Genomic DNA, 15154 nt, shown 5'->3' with positions numbered 1-15154 from the left:
GCATTGATCTCCCACTGTATTTACATTTTTAAATGTGTGAAGTGCATATAAACAAAACCATGTAAAAATGGATATACAAATACTATTACAGAATGCTATACCTGATAAGACTATAAAAATTATTTTTGTATGCAAAAAAGAGTACTACTATACATACTGCAATAAAAATAAGCTACAACATGTCAGTATTGACCTTGAGTAAACAAAAGTAGAAAAATGTCCAAGAAGAACGTAGCAAGTATAAAATCAGCAAGCAATGAAATCCGAAAAATTGAAAACCTGTACAAAACGAAAAATTTTATATAACTTTGTAGCAAAAACTGCCCATGAGATTGGCAGAAAACTTAAAATAGAAAAGCAAAGAATTAGTAGATTAGGAAATGTGGTTACATGAAATTTATGCACAAAGCATATTCAATATGCCCAATTTTCCTTTCCTTCTCAACAGAGTAGTCCAATGTGCTAGACTGTTCAAAAGGTCTTCCTAAGCTTCGTCCATTACTTGAAAGCTGTCACTATCATCATTGAAATTATCGTCTGGCATCTCAGGCACAAAAGCGGTCTCGTCTGTCAAGACCTTGATGATGGTAGCAAGCAATTCTTGTTGGCTTTCAGATATGGTCCCTGCCTTAAGACCAGGGGCAGCAATCTTCTTTTCGAGGATGCGGTCAAACTCTTGTCTCAAATCCTGCGTATTTAACGAAGGAAAAAAATGGAAGAAAAAGTCAAAAAGCCAGTAAGGAATGTCATAGTGAAACTTGGCAGCATTAAACATTAGAAAGCATAAGGTGTACATGTTTAGCGTAAAAAATATTCAGTAGCAATAGAAAGTAAAGGGCTGAAATGCTAGTGCAGTACAAAAAAACAACGGTACACCTTTCCCTGAGATTAAAATATTAAATGTGAATACCCTCTGACAAAGCTAGCCAGCCTGATACTGTACTATTTATTTTTGCGAACTGCTTGTTCAAGTCCTTATGTGAGACCTGGACTAAGGCAATGCCATTAAAATAGAAGTGACTATAATAAGACTAGCTGGCATGGTGACATCAGAAAAAATACTGCCTGGCATCATATCAAGGACAAGAAAATATAGCATAGCCCCATAAGTAATAGCAAGCAAGCCATGCACAGGTTATGGATTTCAAGATTGCTATGTTCATTCAAACACCATTTTCCTCTTTAATTTCACACCAGTTCTGCTGTTCACTTCCTGCAAGTCATGGCTGTCTGAGAAGAACACCCAGATCATCATTTAGACAAATTATCACTTTAAAGAAGATGACCTTGGTGTCCAAGCAAAGACTGATAACCTCAATCTGATTAAGAAATGATAACCTCGATCTGATAAAGAAATGCCAAGCATGAAAGCATCTAACCAAACATAATGAACAGGACTGGTTGAGCTATCAAAGTTAATGAATAAGATTAAGGTAACAGACATGAGGATGTAGGTATAAGATCCAGAGAAGCGGAAATACCCTAAAGAACGAAGGTAGCCAGAAAGCGGTCAAGAGGAACTAGGCATAGACAAAGATCAGATGTATGCGCTAAGAAAAAATCAGGGCAATGTATTTACCGTTATGGATAAGATAGCTAATGTAGCCGAGGAGTTCTACGCAAATCTATGGAGTAGTTGAAGTAATCAGGACAATAATGAGAAAAGCAGAAGTGCAGATAAATTGGGCATTGCCCCTGTAACGATGGAAGGAGTAAAGAATCCCTTACAAGCAGAGCAAAGGGGGAAAGCAGCTGGTAAGTATCAGGTTACTGCAGAAATGTTGAAGGATGGTAGGGAAATTGTTTTAGAACTACTGCCCACCATATATATGCATTGCCTCATGACCTCGAGAGCACCGGAATATTGGACAAATGCTAACATTATCTTAATCCATAAGAAAAGTGAAATACTGCACACAAACAAACTTACTGTCCATTGCCTGCAAATGTCATGTAACTGTCTACACAGATAGCCTTGTCAATAATGTAACAAACCAATATTACAAAGCGAATGCCCCTAAAGCTTAGAACACACCTGAATGAGTTCTGCCAGATTGTCATCACAGTGGAAGGTGATCCAGTTGTCAAGTGTGATGGTGTCTCCACTATGCCTGAAAAAGCCGCCAAACAGCAGCAGGGCAATAGGGTAGACGGGGGTGACGTCATGCAGGAATGTCTGCAGAAGAGAGAAAAAAATAGCAGCAGTAATTCCATCTGACGTTTCTGGTTTTTGATACCTTCCTGACTTCGAGTCTCCTGTAGTGCCAAATGATGCACTGAATCATGGAACAGGAAATAAGCATCAAAAGCCTCAAATGCCATACAAATTTTTCACACCTGACAGGCTGTTTGTACTCAATATTGTATTGCAGTATCCTAAACTGCAAGGATACAGTAGAACCGTTCTATAGTATAGTCCCTTGCACCAGTAAAAATCTTTACTATATCAATGTCTTTACTACATCAGTTGTAGGTTATGGCATGGCTTTGAGAATGGCTGCTGTCTGGTAATTTGGGTACTTACTCAGATCAGATTTAGAAAAGAAACGTTTAGAAATACCTTCCATCCTATTCTTATCATCCAATTATGTGCTAATGATTTATTTTCGGTCATCGCATTTTATGTTATGTTTTCGATTTCATACAATGCCTGTCGAAGTACCGCATTTGCACGTATATAACACAGCCACAAATATAACAGGAGGAAGTTTGATTCCGTATGAAAACCAAAGCTTTGCATGAGCACGGCGTCACCTTCCGCAACTTCTGTGTCATATAAGAGACAACAGATGAGAAACGCGTACGACACAATCGAGCACTGCAAAACCACACACGCAGTGCGCCGCGCCTTCGTTTCCTGCCGCTGCTGCTTCGCACTGCCCAGTGCTGCGAACGTTCGCCCTTTCTTTCCCTACTCCTAATTGTACTTTCATTTACCCTCCTTTCTCAATGGCCTGTGTTACCTTCTTTCTACGTTCGTAGCCAGCTTTACTTTTTTTATTTTCTGCGCACACCACGCGCTTTGCCCTATGGCCCTGGTCTTCGAAAAGTTGGCCATCTCTCGCAGCTCAAAAGCCACATGTTGAAGCCATCTAAAAAAAGCGCCGGTTTATTGCCCAAGTTTGATATCCATTTGCCTCCGACTGCTGGCCTTGGAATTACGTCATTACCTGTCCGTGGCTCTGAGATGTCCTAGAATGCCGCGTGCCGTGACGTCGTTCTGCATGAAGTAAGTCGCCATAGACAGGAACTCTTCACTACAGCTATTTCTTTATTAAAGATGTCTTTACTATGAATTAAAAAATTATTACTCGTCAATGGAAGGCAAAATAAGACAGCAGTTTCACGTTACTACATCCGAGCTATTCGAGTTTACCATATGACCGGTGTTCTAGCGCATACAGTAAGAGCTCGTTAGTTCAAAAACACCAGCGATGTGCCAATCAGCATCCGAAACTGTGCTCAGCTGAGTTAGGCTGGCTGGCCGATTCTGGCTGGTCCAGCTGCCATCACTGCGGGCTGGTGCAAAGCCCAGAAATCTAAACCGAAACTAAGCAGCCAGTGTTTGCAGACCCGGGGCCGCCTGTTTGGCATCGTGCCTGCCATCGCGCGCACATCAGAGACGTGCAAACGACTATGAAGCATGGAATTCAAGTTTTCAGTAAAGCTATTTTGACGATCTCTTGCCACACTGGTCATACCTGGACGCGGCCTTTTTTCGGAAGCACACTTGAATTAACCAGTGCGAGACCCGTGCCGTCCGAATTAGCGAGCGTCCGACGCCGTAGACTTGTATCTGCGTTGGCTGGGATCAGGCCAGCAGTTCGAATTATCCGGGTTTCCAAACTAACTGGAGTTCAATAACAAGCTTTTACTGTATCAATGCATGCATTGAGGTTTCAATACAGAATTCAAAGATTAATCCCTGGGATCACAAAAAGCACTGGCCAGCCGAATTGCCAGATGCAATTATATCGGTGCAGGAGCAATGAATAAATGAAGCAGGAGCACACTTATTGCTCTGTCGACCCCTGCCAGGGCAGAAATTTTACATAGGAAAACCATGCTGAACCCTGCATTTTTGGAACGAAAAAAGTCCAAGAAATGCATGGTCCAAATAGGACCATGCCTTCCACCATCTACTGCCCCTGAAATGAAGTAAAGCTGCCCACACTTGTTTCTGTTAAAATTCTAATTTTCTTTTGCGTCCAATAGACCAAAGTTGATTGCAATGCATGCAGCATTGAAAAAACCAAATGCTAAGTTGCGACACAAAATACCTAGTAGTATAATTCTGCACGTAAGCGATAGAAAATTTTGCAGCCACTGCGTCTGGTTTCCGTTCCTATGCAATTGTGTAAATGTCACAGTTCCTAAAATAAATGAACAAGCAACTGTTATAAAAGTGGCACGCCAACAAAAGACTCTTCCCATTCTAAAGTATCAAAGGTCATACAGCAAGGAACAGTTGCATCAGGCACATTCAAATAGTACAACAATGCTTTGTGTAGCAACATCCCTCATTTAATCTACCTTTACTTCATATCGACTCAGCCACTCTAATAGACTGCATCAGTACTCCATGTTATATACGTTGCCATGCCGACTACCCCTTCTTTACATCACACAGCTTCCTTTCCCTACCGTAATGATACACCTGCGATTTTCTTTAAGCTTCCAGCGCAACAGGTGGCACTGCTGACCATTCCACCTAACTGTCATGAAGCATCTGCTTTTTTCACACTGGGAAGTTCTACATGAAAGGACAAATGCAAATGACAAAGTCAGCTTATAAGCCAATGTTTGACTTCTCTTCTGCTTGTGATATGACAGATCTAAATATGTGCATATGTGCAAGAAAGTCGTCAAATCTCAGCATTGATGCACCTTTCCTCACTTTACATCGCAAATATCAATAAGCAAAATGAATGCAGTCTTTTAAACAAAACCATGTCTGAAAAACGAAACAATTGTTACATCGTGAATATGGCAAAATTTAGGGCTGCTATGTCAATGTTCAACTGTATTTAGACATCAATACATGCTTAACATTAAAACCTGCAGAATGACTAGAAATTACTAGAATTCATGTACAGCAAAACACCATTGATTCAGATTTTAAGAGGGTGGAAAAAACAACCAAATTATCTGAATGACGAATCACTGAAAGCCCCCCCCAACCTTACCACTAAAAAAAAAAACTGCCGGAAACCGTTCATCACACCACAGAAAATTTATTCGGTGAAAAAACAGGCTGTCTTTGAGATAAGAACTGCAAGACAACAAAGGTTTTTCGCAGTCCCCTCAAATGAAATGTTTACTCTATGCGAACTACCAGGAGTGTCGAAGCAGAACTGCTCCATAATGGCTCCTTCACAGTGGGACGCTTTAGTAGTGTGGATGCAAGAAGGCTTCATGGCACAAATAGCAAAGAGCACGTGACTAGCGTGCAGTTTCAGTTTATGGTTTATGAGGGTTTAACGTCCTAAAACGACTCAGGCTATGAGAGGCGCCGTAGTGAGGGGCTCAGGAAATTTCGACCAACTGGGGATCTTTAACGTGCACTGACATCGCACAGTACACGGGCCTCTAGAATTTCGCCTCCATAGAAATTCGACATCGAACCCGCGTCTTTCGGGCCAGCAGCTGAGTGCCATAACCACTCAGCCACCGTGGCGGCTTTCAGCAGTTTCAGCACATTGGAAGACTGGAAGCGTTGTGAAGACAGAAGTGAGGGAAACGTGTGCATCCATGTGGAATGGCAATACGGCATTTAAGAAAAGGACCAGCGAAGTGTCAGTCAGCATCTGAAAGGACCTGCAGGCTCAGGTGGTTGGCTGACCTGAGACTGATGGCTGCCGATGCAGTGAGCAGGCACAACACTCCAAAAAGCGGAACTGAAACTATGTGACCAAACTATTTTCCTGTCAAGCAACAGCAGCCCTTCAATTGCCATCATACCTCCCATTGCATGCACATCACACAGGAGCAGGCAACAATGCATCATGAAATTCAGGCTTCAGGAGAGATATATGAATTAACTGGTGCAAGCTCAGCACCGTCCGAATTAAGGCACCTAATGCCATAGGCTACCATAGGGGTTGGCTGGGAGCATGCCAGCAGTGCGATTTGTCCAAACTTCTGAATGAAATGAAGGCAAATTAGTGCGTTCGTGTATAGCAAAAGAAATTCGAATAAACCCTACAGGTACATCAACATGCAAGTTTTCTGCAAAGTGTATGTACACGATAAACGACATATACAAAATACTTTTTTTCAGAAATCTACTAACACTAGGGACAGAGTAGTAGAGCAACACTATGAAGTCCTTACCTTTGTAGACCGAATTTTTGTGTAATAGGCAAACCACTGGGTGTCAAAGTTTGACCCAAAGGTATTCACAGACTTCGGATGCAAGTCAGCCCTTTTGTCAGTCTTTGTAGAGCACCTCACAAGCCTGCAAAAGAAAAAAACAACAACAAAAACAATCAAGCTTCAAATACCCACAATGCAGAGAGTGTTAGTGCAAACAGTTTTTGTCACAAATCCTAACAGCTGCAGGGCATTATGACAATGGTTTATGGGAGTTCAAAGTGACAAAGCGACTCGGGCTATGAGGGACGCCGTAATGAACGTCTCCAGAAATTTAGACCACCTGGGGTTCTTTAATGTGCACTGACATCGCATAGTACACGGGCCTCTAAAATTTCACCTTCATCGAAATTCGACCACTGCAGCCAGGATCGAACCCCCGTCTTTCGGGTCAGCAGATGAGCGTCATAGCCACTGAGCCGCCATGGCAGCGTGGAGGTTATGATAACTACACATACTGCTGATGAGGCTTGCTGCCTTACAGTCAGTATAATTAGCAGAAAATGGCTCAAAGCTACTTTGTCTCACCTATGAGAGGTGTGAAATCAAATTATACCACAAGACATGAAATATGAATTTGATGTCTTTCTCAAGCACCAAAGAGTGCAGCACGGCCTGCTTATCAAATAAAATGTGAACTTGCAAAGATAATAGAGCAGCAGCCACTACCACAGGTTACCTGACGAGAAATAAAACACACAAAAAGCTTTTGCAAGGGTCTACTAGGAACTCTTAAAAATGTCAGCACAAGCCAAAATCTTAATGGCAGAAATATAGTATAGCTATCAATGCCGTCTCCGTTTGAATGCCGCATTTACAAACAGTTTGCGGCATTGTTTCAGACAAGTGAACAGTCCTAACTGCGACTCAATAGAAAGAGTACAACATATTCTGTTTCAATGCTCAGAGTATGCCGATGAGAGTGCGTATTATGAACACTTGATGGAGCTGCTCACCCATATGCCTTTAAGCGTTTTACGCAGCAGAGACATGCAATCAACTTTTTATTTGTATATTTAGACGACGATGGTCTACTCGACAGACTAATATTTTCATAAATCTCATCATAATGCAATCCTCATGCACTAAACTTTGTCATCCCCTTTGTAGGACATTGCACATCACCATTTAATATCTTGTAGCATTATTCCCTGATGCATCTCAGCCAAAATTCAATGCCCATTATTTTTTCTTTTCTCTGTATTTATTTTGACTTTTTTTGCATGTTTATTTTAGAATTTCATGCGCCTCTGTTATTCCGTCTTTCTATCCACAATTCCCTTCCCCATGCAGAGTAGCGTGTCAGCAAATTTTTCATGCCAGATAAAATCTCTGCTTTTCAATAACGAGTCTCTTTCTCTCTCAAATTTATTTATTTTTTTATTTATTTTATTTATTTATTAGTTACCTGCATCGCCCCGGAGGGCATTACAGCAGGGGGGTACAGACTTCATTTATAGGTATAAAGCAATTATTGCAGTGCATGGAAAAATGCTTCGTTAGATGTAATACATACAATGCTCGATGGCAAACTGTTCCAGTCCCGAACAGTTCTAACAAAAAAAGAATAACGCAAGACGTCACCCTTGCAAGAAAATTCTCTGACCTTCAAACAGTGGTCTAGTCGCTTTGATATATAATGAGGTGCCTGGATATATTGTTCGCGGTTTATGCCAGTTTTTGAATAATAAATCTCATGGAAAAATTTCAATCTGATGTACCTTCTACGGTCCTTCAACTCTTGCCAGTTAAGTTTTCGTTTGCTTTCCGTCATACTAACTTGCCAATTATAATTACCAAGAACAAATCTAACTGCCCTATTCTGAATTTTCTCTAATTTTCCTACACACTCAGATGTGTGTGGGTCCCAGCAAACACATCCATATTCAAGTATGGAGCGTACGTAACTGAAATACAGCTGTGTTTTTAAGTTACTTGGTAAATGGCTAAAATTCCGCCGTAGAAAACCCAAACGTGACGCTGCCTTATTCGCAATATAATTAATGTGCTTATTCCATCGTAAGTCCGATGTAAAAAAGACGCCTAGATATTTAAATGACTTGCTTATGTTGAGAGTAAGATCATTAATTCTATACCTATACGGATGATTAGCACGTTTTCTTGTGAAGGTGACGTGAACAGTTTTGTTTATATTTAAGGACATGTCCCAACGTACACACCAGTCTGCCACAGTATCTAAATCAGTTTGCAGGATTTGTGAATCAGAAGTAGAATTTACTATTCTGTAAACAACACAATCATCGGCAAACATCCTGAATGAAGACTGTATGCCAACTGAAATATCATTAATATACAGCAAAAACAAAAGTGGTCCCAATACTGAGCCTTGGGGAACTCCCGACGTAACTGGTGCATACTGTGAAGAAATACCGTTCAGAACAACAGCCTGCCTTCGTAACGACAGATATTCTGCAATCCACGCAATTATTTTACAATCCAGGTTATACGCTTTCAATTTGGAGAGAAGAAGACTGTGCGCGACAACATCAAATGCCTTGCGGAAATCCAAGAAAACGCAGTCCACAATTTGTTGCTTATCGATTGCCGATGCCAAATCATGAACGAACTCCACCAGCTGCGTATTGCAGGAAAATCCACGCCTGAAACCATGTTGACTAGTGCATAAGAGATTGTGTTTGGTGAGATGGGCCATAACGCAACTATATATTACATGCTCCATAATTTTACAGGTTATGCTGGTTAAGGAAACGGGTCTGTAGTTCTGAACGGAGTTTCGCATACCACTCTTATGTATGGGCACGACACGCGCTACCTTCCAATCAGCAGGCAAGTCGGTTTCATTAAGGAAGGAAAAAGAATTAGAGGAAAAAAAAAAGGCAAAGAAGTTAGGCTACCTAGTAGTTCTTGTAAAGTGACCCTTGGCCACATTTGGGTAAAGACCGGCGCAGATGACAGCCTGCAGAACTCTCTGGTTACCTGCACAAGAGCAAAATTCTCAGTTTCTGCTGATATCCCATTTATTATCAATTATCAAACCTGAGTTGCGATTTAGCTTTTCGGCCTTGATGTTCTGTGTATCTGTAAAGTTCAGGTCCTCCAGGTACTGGGCGAACTGCTGCCTCATGTTAGCAAGCATCTGGAAAAAGATTCCTTCCGATTAGTCTGTGACAACTCAAGCACACAAAAAAAGAAATAGTAGATGCACTCAAAGAAACTAATTTTGAGTTGCTCGCAATCTGCGCACTAAGTCCTACACACATCTGCTTTCCCAAAAGTGACTGACTGATATATTTTTACACGCCAGCACAACAATGCAGCTCATGAAGGATGTCATAGTGTAGGACGCCAGATCAATTTCGAACACCTGGGCCCACTTGCACAAAGCAAATAAGTAGTTCCCAGTCTAATCTTATTCGCGGTCCAGACCCTCTCCTGGTTTTGAGGAAAAAAAAAAAGGGCATAATTGCTCAGTTTGTCACCAGCCACCACCACCTGAACCACACAGTGACAAAAAAAAAACACAAAGGCTAGCTGAAAACTGAAGCTTTTAATCTGCTGTCCTGTGTTTTTTGTCAGTTTTTTTTTTCTCACAGCTCACAGCGAAGTGGAGGTGTCCACCGACAAGATGAACCAGTTATGCACCTTTCCTTTCCTCAAAACAAAGAGAGGGTTTAGTGTGGTAGCTCAGTGGTTAAAGCCTGTGGTGGCTCAGTGGTTACAGCCCTCCTCTACTGAGCCAGAGTACCTGGACCTGGGTTGGAACCCCATGGCAGCCAGCAGCCACATTTTGACGGAGGCGAAAAACAAAAGGTGCCCCTGTGCTATGCCATGTCAGTGCACATTAAAGATACCCAGGTGGTCAAAGGGTACCTCTTTCTTCCTTTCTCCTTTCACTCCCTCCTTTATCCCTTCCCTTACAGCAGTTTGAGTGTCCACCGAGATATGCAAGACAGTTACTGCCGCATTTCCTTTCCTCAAAACCAGTTTTTTTTAGATGGCCAACAAGATTACACTGGGAACTAGAAAGTCTTATTAGCTTCATGCAAGCGGGCCCTGGTGTTCTTTAGCATTCACTGAAATCTGAGAATAAGGCCTCCTTTGCATCTCACTTTCATTGAAAGAGAGCTGCCACAGCCACTATTTAAGCCAATGGTCTTGGGCTCATCATCCGAATGCCTTCATGCCTTGGTAATATATAGGCACTTAGGTTCTCGCAAAAAACTGTCCATAAAGTGAGCTCTGTACTTATAACAAATTTCCCAGAAAAATAAATAAAACGCTCAGAAAAACATTCAAGATTAAAGCCTGCTTCTATGCATAGTGGTGAGCAATAAAATTGCAAATCAAGCAGAACCTTGGGAACCAGAATTGCATAATCATTTGCCATGATCTTTAAAATAGTTTGGTGCAGTAGTGGTCCATGAGACATGTGATGGCATCTTAAGACGTGGTTATGCATCCCCTGCTACAGCTGTTCACATCCAACGATACATTATTACACATCTGTATTCAGTCAGCTGACTGCTGCTGAATGTGGTTTTCAAAGTAGCGCAAGCTGCAGAAGGTTTTATTCACAGCCGTTCAAGCAATACAACAAATGGCAAAGAGGGCTAACCAGGCGACTTGGCACTGTAAAGCATGAATCCATAGACAAAAAAAGGTTAACAGCACACTCAGGCAATTGCACTTTCGCAATCCTCTTTGCTGGCGTCATGAACTGAAAATACTACACGGAAGGCAATACCCGGTTGGTGCACTTTAGATTTTATTCGCATCCCTGTCAATATTAACACGACAACAAAAATGCATAGGCCCCAAGGGCTCCGTGCCTTTTCACCTGTTCATGAGAAAGTTTCCATATTAGAAAGGTGTAAACTCATTGAGAAAGTTTGATTCTCAGCAAAATTGTCTATAATTCAAACTGTGCATATTCAAACTGTCAATGGGGGTCATATTAATGGGGCACGACTCTACAGATGCCAGGTACCATAGCAGGTCTCTTAAAAAAAAGCTACAGCTGGAAAAGTAAGGCTGGTCCTGAGTACGAGCGCAGTAGCAAGTGGATTAAAATTAGAGCTTTCATTAGACTACATATGAAAAACATGTATTTACATTCAGTGTGTTCCTTGAGAGGAAGTTTTCGTAGCAGAATTCATTGCCCTGGTGCATTTCCACTGCATCCTCCCATTCCTGTAGAGAAAGAAAGAAAAGAAAAAAGAATACACATGCTCACAGCCTAATGATCAACGTTTCAAGGACTATGGTTATTGTTAAAAAGTTTTTTTTGTGTTTGTATTTCTAATGTGTCTGGCCTTCTTTTATGTGGTCATCAAATATACTTTACCTTTTCTTTCTTGATCCGATTTTTTTTCCTTTTCAAGCAGGACAGAATCCTGATATCTGGTCGCTGCTTTGTGTAACATTGCAGTTTAACTGATGATGTAGCAACCAACTGCCAGGTCAGCCAACAAGCTCTATGTGCTTAGGCTGGCCAGCAGACCTCTGTGTATGACAAAGTTGTGAATAAATTGCATTGTATTGTACTGTGTTGTATTGTCTTACACACGAGAATACTCATGCATGGGAAAGTACACTGCTACTGAAGCATTGTGAAACCCTTACCGCAAAAACATTGGCCAGCATCATGTGGTCACTCTTGGTGTCTCCTGCAAATTTCTTCTTCACTTCATCTACCAGCCTCTCTTTTCCCTGGAAAAGATGATGGGGGAAAAGAAAACATAAAAAAAAGTAAACGTGGCAGTGATACTAATAAGAGATAATGTTCTATACCTCATACAGTACACATCTCAGCCTTGTAGGAACCCTTTCCAAGTTGTGTTCTGCAGTTTGTCATTAGCCCATCACCAAGGACAAATGACAATACATTTAGCACGCTGATTAAGTTAGCACCAAAAGAACTCCAAATACTGCTGAACTGAATGAAGCGCTACAACATGTGGCAAGGTGACAAAAATGCATAGGCCCCAAGGGCTCCGTGCCTTTTCACCTGTCCATTGTCCGGAAGATTAGGTGCATGGTTTAGAGCGCAGCCCTTAGGCGACTGTTACTGCCTTGAGCGTCGTGCCTCGGTGTCTGCCTCGGCGTAACCGAGCGCGGAGTGCAGCGAAGGAGGAAAGATGGCGATAGCGAAGAAAGCACAAGGAGAAAAACAGAGAAGAAGGGAATGGCAGACGCATGAAGAGTAGAGAAGAGTAGTGAGCTGGTCGTTCGCCCAAGGCAAAGCTCATCGGCGGCGGAACGCTGTGCGCCGCCACGATTCGGCCCTGTGCGTTCCATATGCAGTCGCCTACAGTTTCAGTACCACAGCAGCTGCGCTCAAGAATTGCAATTACGGAGAAGTGTAATCATCGGCTAATATTTTTTACGTGCGGTTAAAAAAAAAATTAAGTCTCAATGAAAAAGATATATGCAAGTAAATATGATATTATAATGACCCTAAGAAATTACTAATAGTTCACGTACTTTCAAGCAGACATTATTAGATTCCCTTGCTGTCTAATAACTCCTACTCTCTACAAGTTTGCAAGAGAGTTTCTGCACAGTGCTCGATTTGCTCAAGCTACTTTAAGAATTGAAGAGTATATTCAATTCCTCCAGTGAGCTCTCACCCACACTGGACCCTATCAAAAGGCAGTAACAAAAGGCGGTAACACAGTAAGTAGGAACAATTCTTAACATAAAATCGACTTCCTAAGAATGCATGCAACAGCACTTCTTCAGAAAGATGGAAATTTTATGTCAGTTAAATGAGTGTGCTGATAGGTCAAGCAATGTCTTTCTCAGTTTACATTTTCCTGTTAGATGGCAAGTCAGTAAGCAGGAACTTGAACTGACTAGTGGCACCATGAAGGCATCCTTGAAGCTCAAACTTGCAGCCACTGTGAGGATGGGGTCAAGGCAGGAGAAGATGGATGCCATTATTAACATCTTGCCCGTTTGGGGTTCCAAGGGAAGCCTGGCCAGGTGGTAGCCCAAGGGTGTTAGGGTCTCATCCTCATTCAGAGCTTTCTGGAAAGGAGACATCAGTCATCAGTGATGCGTGCACTCAATGGCCGCAAACACATGGTACTTTGTACTGACAAAATTAACAATTTTCTCTTGTTGCACTTTATTCAGTGTGGCACGCATGTCAGACACAGCCCACAAGCAGGCATTGCTGCTTACCACAGGATCTGTTAGGGAACCTGTTTTTGTAGGCGAGGTGCTGAATGCTATTTTCCTTGAGAAAGCAATAACTAAACACAGAGGACAGAATTCCAAAGAAAACACTGCAAACATTGTGATGGTAAATCTGCAATAGCTTCCTGCGCAATATGTGTCAGTCCACATCTGTTAACGGACTCCTTGCAATGCTGCAACACTTTCATTGTTTCTTCAAAATTTTTCTGAGTTTCTAGCTCTTTTCCCAGTGCTGTGCACTTGCTAAAGAATTAGTACTAACCTTACCATTTGGTTTCCTCACATTTAACCAAACCAAAACATTATTTATACTGGCTGACCTAACTTTATGAGTTGCTACCATCACAACAAAAAAAAAAAAAAACTTAAGACAAGCAAGCATTTGTACTTGCCAGGGAAATTAAAAACTGGAGAGAAAGATGCAAGGCCTCTGAAGATGGTGGGTTAATTGCCTTTTGGAGAAAAGCTTCGGCACTGCCCAGCTTCAATATCTGGAAAATAATGAAAAGGCAAGCGGAACTTCAATCATCACTGTACTTTTCTCTGGTATTACACAAACAGAGCACCTAAATTATTAAAAATAATGAAAATACAAGTGTGATTCTGCACCTGTGCTTACGTTTCCGAGTCATGTGAAGATTGAATAAAAAAATAAAGCAATAGAAAAGCCTGGATATTCTCTAAAGGACCTTTATTCTACACCCAAATGTGTAGAAGATAAACAAGAAAAGACATAGGTAAAACTTTATAAGCTTTACATCACTTAACTATGTCCCTTATTCCTCCATAGTCAATATGTGTAGACCTCGTATAGAACTACTACACACTTGCGAGGCATTGCCAAGTAGTTTAGGACTCCGCCAGCATGGCGCCCTATGCCTGAAGCATGCCCTTGGACCCTGGTGTGATGCGGCTTTGGCTGCACACGGGACAAAATCCCTACTAACTTCTCTTAGGGATACGGGTTTGATGGACACCCTCTGAAGATCCTGTGAGTGCAAGAGTATTGTGTATACTTGATTTCGCCTTTCAGCTTTTTTTCCCCTTTACTTTTCCTCTTCGCCCTCTTCCTTCACCCTCATCTGGAATAGCATGCCAGGTTAACTACCAGGCACAACTCTCCTGTAATCATTAAAATGTCTCTCTCTCATCTGAGCAGGTTTCCTGTCTACATACAAGCGTTTCTATAGTGATCACTGAGCTTATGGCACTTTGTTCCCAAAAAATGTACCGCCGATCAGGCTTTCATTGGAATGATAATTTATATCATAAACTGAGAAGTGCCTTCAGTCAAAACAAAGTTAAGCTCAAGTCTTGAAGCAGCTGTTGAACTCTCCGGCTACCCACCACAATCACAGATGTTTTCTGGTACGAAACAGCCAAGAACTTATCCCAATTATCCTTCTCTGTAATTGCAGACAAAATTTACACCAATGAAGCTGGCCATTGCTTACAGTATGTTAAAGGGTCCCTGAAAAGGGTGTTTGAGGTTGTCTATAAAATGCTCGCATTATGTAGAGTACAAGCCAACGAGCGTTCACGCCGCGTAAAAGACCTCAAAAGCGAGGCGTTAATTTGCAATACAATTTTTAAAATTCAC

General features: G+C 41.6%; 1 protein-coding gene across 1 annotated transcript in view; it reads right to left on the bottom strand.

The window, feature by feature from the left end:
- Positions 1 to 271: 271 nt before the first annotated feature.
- LOC144120916 (ATP-dependent DNA/RNA helicase DHX36-like) overlaps positions 272 to 15154 on the bottom strand; it is a 41282-nt gene continuing 26399 nt past the window's right edge. The window contains exons 17-25 of the mRNA XM_077653731.1: positions 13947 to 14045; positions 13210 to 13383; positions 11977 to 12063; positions 11467 to 11544; positions 9391 to 9490; positions 9249 to 9330; positions 6334 to 6457; positions 2036 to 2176; positions 272 to 688 (exon numbers count right to left, since the gene is read on the bottom strand). Coding sequence (XP_077509857.1) covers positions 485 to 688; positions 2036 to 2176; positions 6334 to 6457; positions 9249 to 9330; positions 9391 to 9490; positions 11467 to 11544; positions 11977 to 12063; positions 13210 to 13383; positions 13947 to 14045 — 1089 coding nt within the window. The 3' untranslated portion in view covers positions 272 to 484. The remainder of the gene's footprint in view (positions 689 to 2035; positions 2177 to 6333; positions 6458 to 9248; positions 9331 to 9390; positions 9491 to 11466; positions 11545 to 11976; positions 12064 to 13209; positions 13384 to 13946; positions 14046 to 15154) is intronic.

This window comes from Amblyomma americanum, chromosome 2 (assembly GCF_052857255.1).
Source record: "Amblyomma americanum isolate KBUSLIRL-KWMA chromosome 2, ASM5285725v1, whole genome shotgun sequence".
NCBI lineage: Eukaryota > Metazoa > Arthropoda > Arachnida > Ixodida > Ixodidae > Amblyomma > Amblyomma americanum.
The sequence above is the reverse complement of the archived record's forward strand: the minus strand, read 5'-3'. Positions and strand labels throughout refer to the sequence as shown.